The sequence below is a fragment of the Trichechus manatus genome, unplaced genomic scaffold, assembly GCF_000243295.1.
Source record: "Trichechus manatus latirostris isolate Lorelei unplaced genomic scaffold, TriManLat1.0 scaffold00148, whole genome shotgun sequence".
In the NCBI taxonomy this organism is placed as follows: domain Eukaryota; kingdom Metazoa; phylum Chordata; class Mammalia; order Sirenia; family Trichechidae; genus Trichechus; species Trichechus manatus.
This window is the reverse complement of record NW_004444084.1, coordinates 1626705-1644151: the sequence shown is the minus strand read 5'-3', so window position 1 is coordinate 1644151 and position 17447 is coordinate 1626705. Positions and strand designations below refer to the sequence as shown.

General features: G+C 34.8%; 1 protein-coding gene across 2 annotated transcripts in view; it reads left to right on the top strand.

The window, feature by feature from the left end:
• Positions 1–17447, top strand: part of DYNC2H1 (dynein cytoplasmic 2 heavy chain 1) — a 376170-nt gene that overhangs the window by 98282 nt on the left and 260441 nt on the right. For both annotated transcript variants that reach the window (XM_004385852.2, XM_004385853.2), the window contains exons 48-53: positions 2859–2989; positions 4168–4416; positions 5129–5237; positions 9081–9194; positions 10083–10225; positions 16270–16357. In XM_004385852.2, coding sequence (XP_004385909.1) covers positions 2859–2989; positions 4168–4416; positions 5129–5237; positions 9081–9194; positions 10083–10225; positions 16270–16357 — 834 coding nt within the window. The remainder of the gene's footprint in view (positions 1–2858; positions 2990–4167; positions 4417–5128; positions 5238–9080; positions 9195–10082; positions 10226–16269; positions 16358–17447) is intronic.

Below are 17447 nucleotides of genomic sequence, written 5' to 3'. Positions count from 1 at the left end.
TCTTAGTCCTCAAGAAGCTTGTGAGTCTAATGAGAGGAACAGATAAGGAAGTCTTTGCTTACAATGATAACTATTGTTAGTGTGTTTAGATGCAACAAGATTTATGGAACCCGAAACCAAAACCCGTGCTGTCAAGTTGATTGCGACTCATAGCGACCTTATTGGACAGAGTAGAACTGCCCCATAGAGTTTCCAAGGAGCGCCTGGTGGGTTTGAACTGCTGACCTTTTGGTTAGCAGATGTACGTCTTAACCACTACGCCACCAGGGTTTCCAAGATTTATAGAAGTAGGTGGTTAAACTGGTATATACAATAGAGTGTGAAGTGTTTTGTAATTAATGTAACTTTCTGAGTATATTTGAGATAAATGCTAAAATATTAGGCTTGTAGAAGAGATAGAGACTAATTAGTTTTTGGGAAGTTATATTGACAGTTTAAAAAAAATAAACATTTAATTTTGAGGTAATTGTAGATTCACATACAGTTGTAAGAATTAATACAGAGAGGTCATATATACCCTTTACTCAGTTTCCCCCAATAGTAACATCTGGCAAATCTATATAGTACAATATTACAACCAGGATTTTAACATTTGTACAGTCAAGATATGTAATATTTTCATCACTACAGGTATTCCTCATGTTGCCCACCATACTTATTTCCCTTTTATCCTATGAAAACCACTAATCTGTTTTTTAGTTTTGTCATATCAAGAGTGTAATTTCACTCAACATAATTCTTTGGAGATACATCTAGGTTGTTGTATCAGTAGTTTATTCCTTTTTGTTGCTAAGTAGTGTTCTATTGTATAGATGTAACACCATTTCTTTAACTGTTCATCTGTTAAAGGATATCTGGGTTTTTTTCAGGTTTTGGCTAATATGAGTAAAGTTACTATAAACATTTTTGCACAGGTTTTTGTGCAAATATACATTTTGATTCTCTGGGATAAATGTTCCTGAGTGCAGGGTTATATGATACTTATATGCTTTTTTTAATTATGGTAAATATATATGTAAGAAAACATTTGCCGTTTCAACATTCTTCACATGTATAATTCAGTCACATTAATTGTATTTATCATGTTATGTAACCATCACCGTTATTCGTTTCCATATTTTTCCATCACTTCTAACAGAAGCTCAGTGTCCTCTAAGCAGTGAGCCTCCCTTTTTCTCTCCCTTCCACCTGCCCCTGGTAACCACTAATAAACTAAGGTCTCTATACACTTTCCTATTCTAAATGTTTTGTATAAGTAGAATCATACAATATTTGTCTTTTTGTGACTGACATATTTCATTCATCATGATGTTTTCAAGGTTCATTCATGGTGTAGCATGAATTAAGATTTCTTTTCTCTTTATGGCTGAGTAATATTTCCTTGTTAGGTGCCATCTAGTTGTTTCTGATTCATAGTGACAGCATGTAACAGAGTAGAACTGTCCCATAGGATTTTCTTGACTGTAGTCTTTATGGGAGCAGATCGCCAGGTCTTTAATTTCCCCGCAGAGCTGCTGGGTGGGTGCAAACCACCAACCTTTTGGTTAACAGTTGAGCGCTTAACCATTGTGCCACTAGGGCTGCTTAAACGTGTACTATATTTTGTTTATCCATTCATCTGTCAAGGATGCTTGGGTTGTTTTCACCTTTTGGTTATTGTGAATAACGTTGCAATAAACAAGGTGTACGAGTCTCTGTTTGAGTCCCTGCTTTCAAGTCTTTTGGGTTTATATGAAGAAATGGCTCATAAGGTAACTTTTATGTTTAACTTTTTGAGGAACTGCCAAACTGTTTTCCACAGCCTCTACCCCATTTTACATCCTCATTAGCAATGAATGAGGTTCCAATTTCTCCCCATCCTTGCCAACACTGGTTGTTTTCCATTTTTCGGATCATAGCCATCCTACTGGGTGTGAAGTGGTACCTCATTGTGGTTTTGATTTACATTTCCCTAATGAGTTAATGACATTGAGCATCTTTTTGTGTGCTTATTGGTCACTTGTATATCTTCTTTGGAGAAATATCTATTCAAGTCCTTTGTCCATGTTTTAATTGGGCTATTTGTCTTTTTGTGTTGACTTGTAGAAGTGTTTTATGTATTCCGTATATTAAGCCCTTATCAGATATAAGGTTCCCAAATATTTTATCCCATTCTTTAGGTAGTCTCTTCACTTTTTTGATAAAGTTCTTTGATGTACAAAATTTTTTTCATTTTGATAAAGTCCAGTTTATCTATTTTGTCTCTTGTTGCTCATGTATTTGGTGTTATATCCAAGAATCCACTGACAAGTCTTGTAGTTTCATCCCTGTTTTTTCTAATTAAAATTTGGTTGTTAATTTTTATTTTGTTTTAGAAGTTAAGGCTCTTGATAGTATCAACAAATCTATTTTTTCTCAAGAGGGTTTTGAGATTGTTTTATTTTGTCATTTTATGTAAATTATTTTAAATTTAAATTTAAATATGGAGATTTTGGAAAAAGAAGGAAAATGGGACAAACTGAGGGTGGAAGGTAGAGGAAAGTTAGAAGGAAGTCAGTTCATTTGGGGTGAAAGAAGTGGTGGACAAAGAATAGGAATGTTGTTTTCAGGTAGAGTTTGAAATTTTAACTTAAGGTCTTTGTATCTTAACTGATCATACTGATCTTCCAAGGCACACTTTATCTTTACCTATCAGGGAATAATCTTATTGGACTGATTAACTTAAAAATACTTTACCCGTTGCCATCGAGTCAATTCCAACTCATAGTGACCCTGTAGGACAGAGTAGAACTGCCCATAGGGTTTAGTGAGCTATTTATTTACAGGTGCTCACATTACAAATAATGCATATAAAACAAACGTATCTTTTATATCTACAGATAGTTTCTATGTCACATGGGGAGCCCGGCATAATTCAGGAGACAGAGCAGCACCAGGACAACCATTGCCTCCACATGGAAAACCACTTGGAAAACTAAACTCTGCAGATCTCAAGGATGTTATTAAAAAGGTATAATATGAATCCTGAATTTGAATTTTTATTTAATTATGATTATCGTCATTTTCTGACATGTATTGAAAACTTTTTGAGAGCATGGAGTTGAAAGATCATATCATAGGTACAGGTGGATCTTACATTTTGGAATTTAGTCTACTGTAGCTGACCTAAGTGGATGCATATACACTTACATAGATATGTATAAAACATTGCCAAGACATGTTGGGAGGAGTTATCTGATATTGGAAATATGAATGGGGCTTGATATTAATTGGGAAATCATCCTAGAGTAGTGATTGTCATGATTTGGTGAGCCTCACAATGACTTGGAAAATAAAAAAAAAATGTAGATTTCTGGGTCCTGTCTTTAAAGAGTATGATTCATAAGGTGAAGCCCAGAGAATCTGAATTTCTAACAGGTATCCAGGCAATACTGTTGCTGCTGACCTAGTGAAACTTTGAGTAGCACTGTCTTAGGGAGTCTTTTTGAAGTTGTAATAAAGAAGAAACAATATTTCATATTATTGCTTTAAAAATTAATATTTACTTACAACAAAAAAATTAATATTTACATTGACAGTGTCGATTTTATCAGTAAGTTTTCTTCGTGGGCTAGTAAACTGATTGATCTGATTAGAATGGGTATTGCACAGTTTGGGAACGTTGAAAGTAGTTAAACATGTGGAATCTAGTTTTCCTGTCTTTTCCTGCACTCTGTCGTGTAGTCCAGGGAAGAACGTGATACCTGCATGGACTTTTTATTTATTCCCAAGCAGTGCATAAGAACAAGAGTATGAGAAAGATTTTTAGGCATTGGGTTTCTGGCGGTCTGGGACTGTTTCGTGGTATGTGTACACTGACTTGATTAGTAACAACTGATAAAATTTGAGAGATTTTGAAGTTTTTGTAATTAACCTGTTCCTCTCACTACTTCTTTAGTAGTTATGTTAATGGTCCTCCAAAGTAACTGATTTTTGTGGACTATTATAGAAGTTTTTCCTTGGGGAGCTCCTATAGAGCTGGATTTCTGGATAGATACAATATTGGGTGTGAGATGATATGTAGTCCCTTCACCACTTTCCTTGAGCATATAAAAATACAATATTTTAATTTAGATAATTGATAGTTTTATTATGTAATTAGAGCTTGTTTTGATTATATAAAATATTCTTTGTGATTTTTTTTTAAAGGGTCTTATTCATTATGGACGAGATAACCAGAATTTAGATATTTTACTTTTCCAAGAAGTCCTGGAGTACATGTCTAGGATAGATAGAGTGCTGAGTTTCCCTGGAGGCTCACTTCTGTTAGCAGGACGCAGTGGTGTAGGTCGTCGGACAGTCACTTCTTTAGTCAGTCATATGCATGGAGCAGTGCTGTTTTCTCCAAAGATTTCCAGGGGATATGAACTTAAGCAGTTCAAAAATGATCTCAAACATGTGAGTTACTTACAGTTTTTTGCTTTATTTGATTTAAAACCATATTAGTGTTCTAATAGCCTTTTCTGACCTTTTAAAGTATCTGATACACTGAATAGTCTTTATTTTAATTTTGATGATTAGTTTTCTCATGATTATTAACCAAAAAAAAAAAAAAAAAAACTTGTTGCCATCAAGTCGATTCCAACTCATGGCAACAGAGTAGAACTGCCCTATAGGGTTTCCAAGGAGCGGCTAGTGGATTTGAACTGCTGAACTTTTGATTAGCAGCCAAGTCCTTAACCACTGCACCACCAGAGCTCCTCAGGATTATTAGAAAATTTTATTTTTGTTTCCAAATAATAAAAAGATTCCTATTCTCCTACAATTTCTAGCTCTCACATATTCCAGCTAGAGATTGTAGAATGTTAGATGGACTTGGAAGATAAAAAAAAAGGATGGATTTTTTACATAGAATATATGTGGGTATTTATCAAAATGAACCTCTAGCTTTTGATTTAATGTTCTATCTGTAAACGAATTAACATTTCCCCAAAATAGTATTTACTTTTCAAATTGTATGGCTAAAGTTTGACTTTAATGTTGATTGCTCAAACGTAAATAAATATATAAATACACGTATGATTATATGGCATAGTTTATGTGCGGAATGATCATTTTTAACAGCATCAGAATTCTCAAAGGTTACTAAAAATATTTTCTTATTGAGCAGGTACTGCATCTTGCAGGTATTGAAGCACAACAGGTAGTTTTACTTCTTGAAGACTACCAGTTTGTACATCCTGCATTTTTGGAGATGATCAATAGCCTTTTGTCTTCAGGTAAGTCAGTGGTTTCTACTCAAAGGAAATAAAAGTACTAAAGTAAAAATTATTCAAGTAAAATTATCTTGTATAAGATTTACTTATGTTTTAGAGACCCTTGAAATAGTTCTTACTAGAGTGACGTGGGTTAAACATGGTCAAGGCAGGAGAATTGAGAAACTGCATTTTTATAAAATCAGAAGATTGAAGAATTATATAAAGATTATTGTCAATATTCAGTATTGGTGAATGTACAGAAAAATTGACCCTCTCATACACTTTTGGTGGGACTATTATCTTCTGTAACCTTTTGGGAAAGTTATCAATGAGTACTTGTTGAAAAATGTGATACATCCTTTGACTTAGCAATTTTATTATCTGTAGGAATTTAATCTATAGAAATAAAAGAACCAATATGTAAGGAAATACATAACGTAATTTGTAATAGGAAAATATTTGATAGAACCTCACTGTTCATCAGTAGTTGAATGGTGGAATAAATTATGGTGTGCTTTACTACGGCTATATGAATATACATATATTCTGGATATATGAAGTTTCATATTTCATATGTCTGGAGTATATCTTATTCAGTAACTTAGAAAAATGTCGATGCTACTTTTATAGTTGAATAGAACAAATTTTAAGTATTATGTAACCTCATTTTAAAAAATTATGATTTTTATTGATTTCTTTTTCCAGTGTCTGATTTTTCAGAAGTAGATTGCCAGACTCTCCTTCCAAGGTGCCCCTGGGTGGACTTGAACCACCAGCCTTTTGGTTGGCAGCCAAGCGCTTAACCGTTTGCGCCACCCAGGGACTCCGATAACCTCATTTAAAAAAAAAAAAAATTTAAAGAAAAAAAGGTACTTCCAAGTATTTTAAGTATGCATTTGTTGTGTTGTTGTTGGGTACCATTGAGTCGGTTCTGACCCTTAGCGACCCTGGGCACAACAGAATGAAACACTGCCCAGTCCTGCGCCATCCTCACAATTGTTGTTTTGCTGCTTGAGCTGATTGTTGCAGCCACTGTGTCAATCCATCTCGTTGAGGGTCTTCTTCTTTTTTGCTGACCCTCTATTTTACCAAGCATGATGTCCTTCTCCAGGGACTGTTCCCTCCTGATAACATGTCCAAAGTATGTGAGATGAAGTCTTATCATCCTTGCTTCTGAGGAACATTTTAGCTGTACTTCTTCCAAGACAGATTTGTTCATTCTTTTGGCAGTGCATGGTATATTCGGTATTCTTCTCCATCACCATAATTTAGAGACGTCAGTTCTTCTTCGGTTTTCCTTATTCGTTGTCCAGCTTTCGCGTGCATCATTTGAAAGAAGAATAAATTAAAACAAATTTGTTCTAGAAATTTATGACTAATAAGCAAGCCTCCTGTATTTATAGAATTTTATGGGTTTTAGAAATATTTACTGTTTTATTTTTTCAAGATTTTTATTCTTTGGAAATCTTTACTTCCATTTTGCCTAATTAACTTGAGTCTTGTTTTTCTGAGATATACTACCAAGTACTAGATCCATTTTTATTCCCCGTATTTTTCAACCCTGGTTGCACATTGAATTACCTGGAGAATTAAAATACAAAAACAAAAAACAAAACAAACTAATTCTTTGCTATCACCCCAAACCCATTAAATAAGAACCTTTGGGTTAGGGGTTTTGGTAGCTAGCACTTGGCCGTTTGAATTAAGGTTCCCTAGTTAATTCTGTGCAACTTGAGTTAAGAATTACTGCTTGCTTCTTGAACAGCTCTTAGGCTTTACCCACTCTCTGCTATACCTCTTTCCACAGGAAAGTATGGTACTCCCCTGTTTTCTGGAGCCACATGACCTATTTGGTGCTTTCCTGGGGAGGATACCTGCAAATTCCTACATTTTTTCTTTTTCTGAAGAATTTGTGAAGTTTATTAGAATCTCTTCCTAGTGAGTAATTACTGTTAGTAGAATCAGTATGAGGTAGCTTAGTCTTAAACTTGGGCCAAGAGTATTTTGTTACTTAAGTATAAAATAAACCTTGTTAAGAGGTCGTTTCAACTGTACCAGTGGTTCTCTTGTAGGGGACCTGAGGACAAAGAAGCCTATGTTCAACTCAGTAGTTATTAAATACTTGTTTTGTATCATGCTAGGCTCTGAGATGAAATAGTCTTTTTTCAGAAATTAACAGCTTTGATTAAAGAAAACATTTAATTTATAATATATGGTGTCCACACTTTAGTGCAGTTCAAGACTCTAGTTAGACAAGTGATAGATCCATTTCTGTTAAAGAGTTTAGGGATAACGGCTTAGTGAAAGTGGTAGTACTTGAGCAGGCTTCGAATGTTTGTTGCCATTTTATAAGTAACATCTTTTGATCTTTAAGGAGGACATTCTTGTCTATTGCTTAAGTTGTCCCTGGATGGAGACCTTGTTCATTTTGGCTTAGATAAACCTGGCTGACTAGATATACAGCTTCTTTGTGAAAGCAAACATCAGATAAGCATTACCCAATAATTGTTTTAAGATAAATTGGTCTTTAATATCAAGATATAACTGCAAAATTCACAAGTAAAGTTAACTTTTGGTAAAGTTTCTTTTTGGAGAAAGTGTTCTATGGATCTTTGTCTCTTTTCCTGTTTCAAATTCTTATTCTCTAAGGCATGTAGTATATAAGTAGACTGGCGTTCTTTGCTAAGTTTAAGGAATCAGAAGCATCTTCATGAGGTTAAATTTTAGAGAAAGTCATATAAAACAGATTTATGTGTGCATATGTTTGAATATGTTAAAAGCTTGGAGGAGGGGGAGTAGTCTGTTACCTCTGAGTTGAGCCTAAAGAAAAGTAGGGATTAGACTGTGATGGGCCCTATGTGAATGTACTGATTTGGATGTGTAGCAAAGTTTTCACTTAATCTTATACTTTCTTATGGATTACAAATATACTGGTTTAACAAATATTTATTGAACACTTGTTATGACCTGGGCTCAGTTCTCAATATAGGAGTTACAGTGGTCAACAAGACATGGTCCAGTCCTTCCATTAAAAGCTTGTATAATCGACCCTTGATTTGCCGTCATCACTTGGTTGCATAGTAGAAGATCATGGACTAGATCTCCTGATTTCTAGTATGTGTTCATTCACTCATTCATTTATGTAGCAAATATTTATGTTCCGGATGCTTTGTTAAGTGTGCCCTAGGGTTAAATATTGAATGCAATCAAATATTTGTTCTCTGGGAATTGAGAGTCTGATTGGGCAGGAAAGGGAAGTAATTAATTCGTTATTAAATGATGTGATAAGTACTAAACAGTTATGTTTGGAAATTATGTGAAAGAGAAAAGAGAGTGCCTTACTTAGCATATGAGTAGTCAGGAAGACTCATGAGCATAGCAGTTGGTAAAGTAGTGTCTTCTTCTGCCCCTTACCTTAGTGCAAAGGTAAGGGGCAGAGGAGGACTGCAGCTGTACATTCTAGAAAGAGGAGTGTTTTGTTATATTTATGGAATACAAAGAAGTTCAGTAAGGCTAGAATACAAAGTCTTAGAGATGTTGGAGAACACCCTGGAAAGGCAGATGGATGGCTAGATTATAAACTGCCTTGAATGACATGTTTTGGGGTTTGAATTTTATCATGTAGATAAATGAGTTTTCTATCACACTGTAAGAGTGGAGGGACAGAGAAAAGTAAGGCTACAGATGCAGATTTATGACTCATTCATGTTGAGGTGATAAGGTTTGTATGTTTTTTGAAAGAAAGATTGAATAAGGGCTGATTATTTAATACAAAAATTAAAAAAAAAATTGTATATGCAAAATGTGTTTTATAATTAGTGTCAAGCAGCCAAAATTCAAAAGAAATTTAATGTTCTTCTGTAGGTGAAGTTCCTGGACTGTATACTCTTGAAGAATTAGAGCCCTTGCTGTTGCCTCTTAAAGATCAAGCTTCACAGGATGGCTTTTTTGGACCGGTCTTCAATTACTTCACATACAGTAAATAAAACAGAGTCATTAATCAAATCAAACGCTGGTTCATGTGAAATAAATACCATTTAATTTGCCTTTTTTCCTCATTAGATTGTGAAGGCATGTTAAATCTTGGGTCTGTTTGGTAATTTATATTATTTTTTTTCTTTTTCTTGGAGCTCTTAGGAAGTAATACATAACTACATAATTAGCCTTTAGAAAGCTAGACTGCCACATCTTTCTCCCGTGGAGTGGCTGGTAGGTTCAAACCTCTGACCTTTCGGTTAGCAGCCAAGTGCCTAACCACTGCACCACCAGGGCTCCTTAGGCTATAGACTAGACTATAGTAAAAACATCATGGACAAGAATTTTAACAAAGAGAAAGTTGAAAATGTGGTAATGGAATATTTATTATATTTATTTATTTGGAATATTTAACTTGTTGCCTTTGTTTTCATGTGATAAAATTAGTACATATTTTAGTACCTCCTTTCTTTGGGAATTACTGAACTAGTATTTAAATTGTGCCAGAGTCTTTAGTTTTTTTTTTTTCTAAATAACTTTTTATTATTACAGAAGTAGTTTTATGTGCACTGTAGAAATCTAAAATTGAGATAAGTAAAAAATAAGGCAATAATACACAATCCAGAGATTACTACACTTAGACCTCCTTCATGAATATCTTTCTAGGTCTTTTTTCTTAGCATATACACACACACAAACACATGTATTTTTTTAACAAAAATAAAAATCATACCATAGTACTGTTACATAGCTTGCTTTTTTTAGTTAACAGTTTCTACCATTTCATTTCAGAAAATGTTAATCTTATGAAATCAGACTATATAGATTTCCCAAATCTGACTTTATTATTAATGTTGTAATTTTCCGTGATTATAATTTTCTTTTTTTCAGGAATTCAACAAAATTTGCATATTGTCTTGATAATGGATTCTGCAAATTTAAGCTTCGTAATAAACTGTGAGAGTAATCCAGCTTTACAAAAGAAATGCCAGGTGCTGTGGATGGAAGGTTGGTCAGATAGCAGTATGAAGAAAGTAAGTTTAAAATGTAAATATGGAAGTGAAAAACTAAGCACATTTTCTTTTTGAAGTTATTGAGTTTTCAAAACTTTCCTTTGGTATTTATTATAACATTAGCTTAATTGTGGAACTGAACGTCTCTCATATATTTGAAAATAATTTTATTTTCTTCTCACTTTTTTAAAGTAGTTTGGTTGGATGTAGAATTTTAAGTTAAGAGTTATGTTCTTAATTAAGAACTACAGAGATATTTACATACTTTAAAATTTTATGCCTTTAGTTCATGAGCCTATAGGCTAGCCTATAATAAAATATAGCAAGAATTTTAGCAATTCTTATTTTTTTTTTAAATTTAAGAATTTTTTAAAATTTCCTTTGTTTTTATTCTATCATTGTTATGGTATTTGTTTGAGGGGGGATGAGTTAAAGTGTGAACTCATAGCAGTATCTTAACTGGGAGCCTCTTATATTGCTTTTTGAGTAAATAATTTTGAACATAGTCTTTTTGAATTCATATCAGTTGTTCATTTCATTGTTTTTTTTTTTTTAAATAAAGGTACATACTAATGCCTGTAATTGTTTGGTGGGAGGAATATAACTGGGATAATGAAGAAGGTTTTATAGATGAAAATAAATTTTTTGTTAGATTTCAGTAAGTAGATAAAGGAAAGGAAACATATTCTAGCCTGGGGAGGTCACAGGAACAAGAGGCATTCGTTAAAGAATAAGTAATTATTGGGTGTTTAATATGTACCACTGCTTTATTTACTAGGGATATAGCAGAGAGGAAAACAGACAAAAATCTCTGCCCTCATGGAATTTATCTTTTGTGGGGATTCTTAGAGAAAAGCTTCCTAGACAAGGATCCTGAGAAGAGAGCATGCCTGGTGATTCTGAGGATCAGCAAGAGGCCAGTTCACCTGGAGCAAAGTGATTGAGGGGAGAGAGTAGTTGGAGATGAGATCAGAGAAGTAAGAGGAGACCAGCTAGACTGTATACGCCATTATAAAGATTTTAGCTTTTCTTGAGAATAAATTAGGCTGTATAAAACCTTTTGCCATTGAGTCAATTCTGACTTACAGCAACCTTATAGGACAGAGTGGAACTGCCCCATAGGGTTTCCAAGTAGTGGCTGGTGGATTTGAACTGCCGACCATTTGTTGGCAGCCAAACGCTTAACCACTGTGCCACCAGTGCCCCTAGGCTGTATAGGCCTTTATAAAGATTTTAGCTTTTCCTATAGGGTTGCTATAGGGTCGCAATGAGTGAGAATTGACTGGACGGCAACAGATTTGGTTTTTTTGGTTTATGAGCCTTTGGAGATTTATGTATTTTGACTAATGTTTTAGTGGGATTATTTTGGCTTCTGGGGTGAAAGTAGACTATAGGGGGCAATGATAGAAGCCGTTACATGGCTACAGTGATAATCTAGGTGAGAGAAAGGATAGCTTGGACTAGAGGTATAGTGGTGGAGGTGGTGAGAAGTGGTTGGATTCTGAATATGTTTTTCAGTAGAAACAACAGGAGTTGCTAACAAATTGGAATAAGATGTAAGAGAAAGTATGGTGTGTCAGGGATACATCCAGTTATTTTGGCTTGAGTGACTGGAAGGATGGAATGACCATCAATGGAAAAGGGGAAAACTTTCGCTAACAGATTGGAATAACATATAACAAAGTGAGGAGTGTCAAGGACACATCCAATTATTTTGGCTTGAGTGACTGGAAGGATTGAATGACCATCAACAGAAAAGGGAAAAACTGTGAGAAGAGCATATTTAGAGGAGGAGATAAGGCTTTCAGTTTTCGATGTGTTAAATATGTCAGACATTCAAGTTGAGAGGCTGAAAAAGCATTTGGATATATGAGTCTGGAGTTCAGGGAAAAAAGCTCAGGCATACAGATAAAAATATGGGAATTATCATAGTATAGATGGTATTTAAAGCTATAAGAATAAATGAATAAGAGAAGAGATCCAAGGACAGAATCCTGGGGCATTTCTACATTAAGAAATTGGTGACAGAAGGACAAATATTGTATAAGACCACTATTATAAGAACTCAAGAAAAGGTTTAAACACATAAGAAAACATTCTTTGATGGTTACGAGGGTGGGGAGGGAGGGTGAGGGTTATTTACTAACTAGATAGTAGACAAGAATTATCTTAGGTGAAGGGAAGGACAGCACACACTACAGGGGAAGTCAGCACAACTGGACTAAACCAAAGCTAAGAAGTTTCCTGAATACAATCAAACACTTCGAGGGACAGAGTAGCAGGGGTAGGGGTCTGGGGACCATGCTTTCAGGGGACATCAAGGTCAATTGGCATAACAAAGCTTATTAAGAAAATGTTCTGCGTCCTATTTTGGTGAGTGGCGTCTGGGGTCTTAAAAGCTTGCAAGCGGCCATCTAAGATGCATCAATTGGTCCCAGCCACCTGGAGTAAAGGATAATGAAGAACACCAAAGACACAAGGAAAGTATCAGCCCAAGAGACAGAAAGGGCCACATAAATCAGACTTCATCAGCCTGAGACCAGAAGAACTAGATGGTGCCCGGCTACCACCAATGACTGACCTAACAGGGAACACAACAGAGAGTCCGGATGGAGCAGGAGAAAGGTGGGGTGTGGAACTCAAATTCTAATAAGATCAGACTTAATGGTCTGAATGAGACTGGAAGAACCCCAGAAAGCATGGCCCCCAGATTCTCTATGCAATTTCCGAGGCCAACTGTTCAGACAGGGATTGGACTGGACTGTGGGACATAAAGTGATACTCATGAGGAGCGTGCCTCTTAGCTCAAGTAGATAAAAGAGACTAAATGGGCACCTTCTGTCTGGAGGTGAGATGGGAAGGCAGAGAGGGTTAGGCGCTGGTTGAATGGACATGAGGAATCGGGTGGAAAGGAGGAGTGTGCTGTTACAGTATGGGGAGAGCAATTAGGGTCACATAACAATGTATGTGTAAATTTTTGTATGGGAGACTAACTTGAAATGTAAACTTCATTTATACTACAACAATAAAAAAAAGAAAAAAGAAATTGGTGAGATGAGGAGGAGTAACCAACAAATGAGACTGAGTAGGAAAACCTGTAGAGTATGTTGACCTAGAATTCAAGCAAAGAAAACATTTCAAAGGAGGAAGGAATAGTGAAGTACGACAAATGAAAGTAGATGAGGACTGGGAATTTATCATTGGATTTAGCAACATGGAAGCCACTGGTGACTTCGATAAAGCAGTTTCCTTGGTAGTAGAAAAAACCTTATTGGGGGTACATTTAGGAAAGGATTGGAGAGAGTGAATATGGACAAATCTTTTGAGAAATTTTATTATACAGAAGAGAGAAATGGGTCAATATCTGGTGGAAGTGAGGGTAAAAAGAGTTTCTTTCTTTTTTTAAGATAGGACAAACTATCATGTTCATATACTGTTGGGAATGATTGAGTAGGGAAGCAAAATATCTATGATGCAGGAAAGACGGTAACATTGCTAGAGCAATATTGTTGAGTAGTGGACAGTGAGTGGGTCTGCCATGCACAAGTGGAATAATTAAGGATTTGCTTTTGCGAGGAACACTGAGGAGTCATCTACAGTAACAGGAAAGAAAGCAGAGGAAATGGCATAGGCATAGATTTAGGTAGGTGGTGTGCAGGTGTGTTATACAGACATTTTGAAAGCTGTCTTCTGATTGTTTATATTTTTTCAGTGAAGTAGGGAGTATAGTTATCAGTTGAGAGACAGGATTGGGGAAGAGCTTCAGAGATTTGAAGAGATACAAGAAGGTATGCAAAATAGTATGTTGGGAGAGTAAAATACTGAAAGGATTAGGAGAATGGAGTATGATAGCTGCATTGCATTAAGGGTTCACTTGACAGTGGTGATCATGAATTACACTTGAAGTCAATCAACATAGTTGTGTTTTTCTCCAGCCTTATGTGAACTCACAGATATAGACTTGGAGCAGGTGGGGACTTTGCCTTGAGAGTATGACAAAGCAAGTGAGGACCAGTGGAGTTGAAGACATTTATAAGAATATAATTATGGTTTACCATGGAATTTAAATTGGTAAGGAGGTAAATTAGGATAGGTAAATGGTGAGTGACAATGAAAAGGTAATAGAATTAGTGGATTGTAGAGGTCTTCTGGAGTCTGAGGATTATTGGTGTTGGGGAGGGAGTGAGCTGGAGAGAGAGGAGAGTGATACAGAAGAGTAGGATGCTTGAAAGTGAAATTATGAAGGGGTTTTGGTTATTGCTAATGACAAGGCCTCAGGATATGATCTGAGGGTGAGTTACTAAGAAGTGTGGTGTGAAAGATAGAGGAGGAGAGGAATTTAAAGAACCAATGTCAGGTCATTAAAGTACTAGAGCTAAAATTATTTGTGGAATGAAGAATTGAATAGATTAGTAGATGCCTGCAGTAAGGAGGGTTAGTGATTGCTGTAGTATGATAGTATGAGAATAAAACTAAGGGAGTTCAGTGAGGATGGTCTCGAAGGAGTGATGAGGTACAGGAGGATGCTGCTCTACTTGCTGGCCTGGTGGTTCATGGACTTGACATCACATGGCATACTTGGGGAACAGAGAGTTCAAGTGGCCAAAGCTCAGAGTATGTGGAACATTATAGTGGGAGATATAGTTAAAAGCTTTTAAGTGCCACATTAAGATGAGGGAAACCTTTCAGTGCCATGTCAAGGACTTTGAATCTTATTCAATAAACAACTGGAAACAATTGAAGGTTATTTTGAAGGAGTTGATATGATTCTACCTTTTTTTAGATATGATAATATGTGTAATAATTGAGAATAAAGTAAAATTAATAGGGTTAATATACTCATTCAATTTTTTTAGAATGTATGATATGCTTGAGTGACATTTTTGTCTCCAAAGATGGAAGGTGGAGGCAAGGGGAATGTCAGTGAATTCAGGAAGGAAAACTTTGCTAATGAAGAATTTTGTTTAGTAATAGACTAAGGAAAGTGAGTTTTCAGAGAAACAAATCTCCATTGTTTTTAAAGTATAAATTTAAAATAGTCTTATGAAGCTTTAGTGTTTCATCAGAATCAGGTAAAATCAATGAAAGTGGTTAAGAAAACAAACAAACAAAACAAACATACTCTTCAGCTAAAGAACCATGGCACTTTTAAATTCTCCATTAGTGCAGGGACCTTTTGCACTTTATTTTACTCAATCTGAGATATTTGTAAAATGACTTTTTGACCAAATTATGTAGATTACTTGTGTTTCCTCTTATTCTGAATGTCAGTTGTATCAGGTGAAAGAAGTTGAAACTATTTAGATTAATTTTAAAATTTTAGGGTTCTACTACTTTAACTTTTTATAGGAAACTAAGGTTCCTTTGTATATTCTAAAGTAATATTCTTATAAAGTTATATTTTCTTTAATGATAATGATACCTGTTTATGAAACGTTATTTGCTTATTTGTGATATTGGTAAAAAATCAGCCATTTCTAGATAATAGTTTTTACAATTATTAGTTGTAAAATCTGGTGGTTTTCATTTCTGTTTAATTATTTCTTACTCAAGAAATCTGAAAATCTATGCCATGAAGGCACTTTATTATCATGATACTATGTAAGATATTGTATTTTTATTGCGGTATGATTTTCAGTGACATCTGTGATTATTTTCTGATTAAACCAAAAATGTGATTGCGTTCATTTTTATGCAGCCTAATCATTTTTAGCCTTGGAAACCCTACAGGGCAGTTCTAACCGACCTGTAGGGTCGCTATTAGACAGAATCGACTTGATGGCAGTAGGGTTTTAATCATTTTTCAAGTGAGATGTTGGAGCTTTTCCTTATGTGTCATTAATTTGCGATTAATTAATGGTTGATGTGTCAAAATATTGTCCAGGAAATAATATCTTCTAAAGGTTGATATATTCATTTTTTTCCCTGTTAGTCTGCAAAGAATCCTAGAAGAAAAGTTCAAGTGATAGTATTTTTTCTTTAAAGATTTCTAACCTCTGATATTGGATTTACTTAAACTTTTTCATATTGATTTGCAGTTTAAAGTAATGCTCTTCGTGTTTTAGATACCTGAAATGTTACTCGGTTGTGAAACAGGTGGTGAAGAAAAATATAGTGAGAAAAAAAGGAAAGAAGAAAAGAAAAAACATTCAGGTAGTATTTTGATGAAATTGATTTTATTTGATTTTTATTTGTGAAATAATTGCCATTCTTCTAAGTAAATATTCATAATTATTATGAATTTGAACAGTGCTAAATGTAACCAAGTTAGACTTCTGATGCAAACTAAATTTTAAAGCCTTCTTTATTTTTAAAGTAATAATTATACCGTTTCATATGATCTAACAGAAAATCTATTGTTTGAATTTAAGAAATTAAAAAAATTATTTTTCTGACCTGAGTGATCTGAGGGATCTGCTTGTATTGCTTAGAGTCTTTGGCTAGTAGCCTAAAGTTTTCATTTTGGTTATCACTCAGATATGTCATACAACTCAATTCGTAGAAAACAAAATTGTCATGATATTCTTTGAGTATAGGCATAATATTTTCCCAACTCCAAATTAATTTAGAATGTGGTCTTTATTTTTCTTTCTATGCTACAGCTTATTTGTTCATTCTTTTATTCATCTAACCCATCATCAATTATTTAATGAGCTTATTTTATATTAGATACTGGGCTACATATTAGAGATGAGTAAGTAGCTCATAGTCTAGTGATAGCAAGAATTATGTTATAAATGAACATAAAATTCTGATATAGCAAGATAAGTAATGGTAGAGTTTTATATGAAGTACATTGGGAAGTAAAATTTCTAACTGGCATGTCTTATAGGAATATGGACATTGCCCAGACAGGTAGCATGGGGAAGGCATTCTGGTCAGAAGGAGTAGCATACAAGAGGTTTGGAGAAATAAAACAGACATTTTCATGGAACCATAAACAGCCTAAAGGGCTGACACATAGCACATAGGACATATAAATAGTAGACTACAAGATGAAGAGTAAAAAGTAGACAGGGTCCAGTATTGAAGAGCATTCCATGTTATGCTAAGGAATTTGGATTTGTCTTATGGGTGATTTGGGGTTATTGAGATTTTAAATAGGGATGTAACCAGAGACTTCATATAGAAAAATAACTTTCTGGATCCATCCTTTCCTTCAATTAATAGAAAATAGATTCTTATAAGGAGACACCAAAGGCAATTACACCACTTTTAGAAGTTTATTGCAGTAATCTAAGAA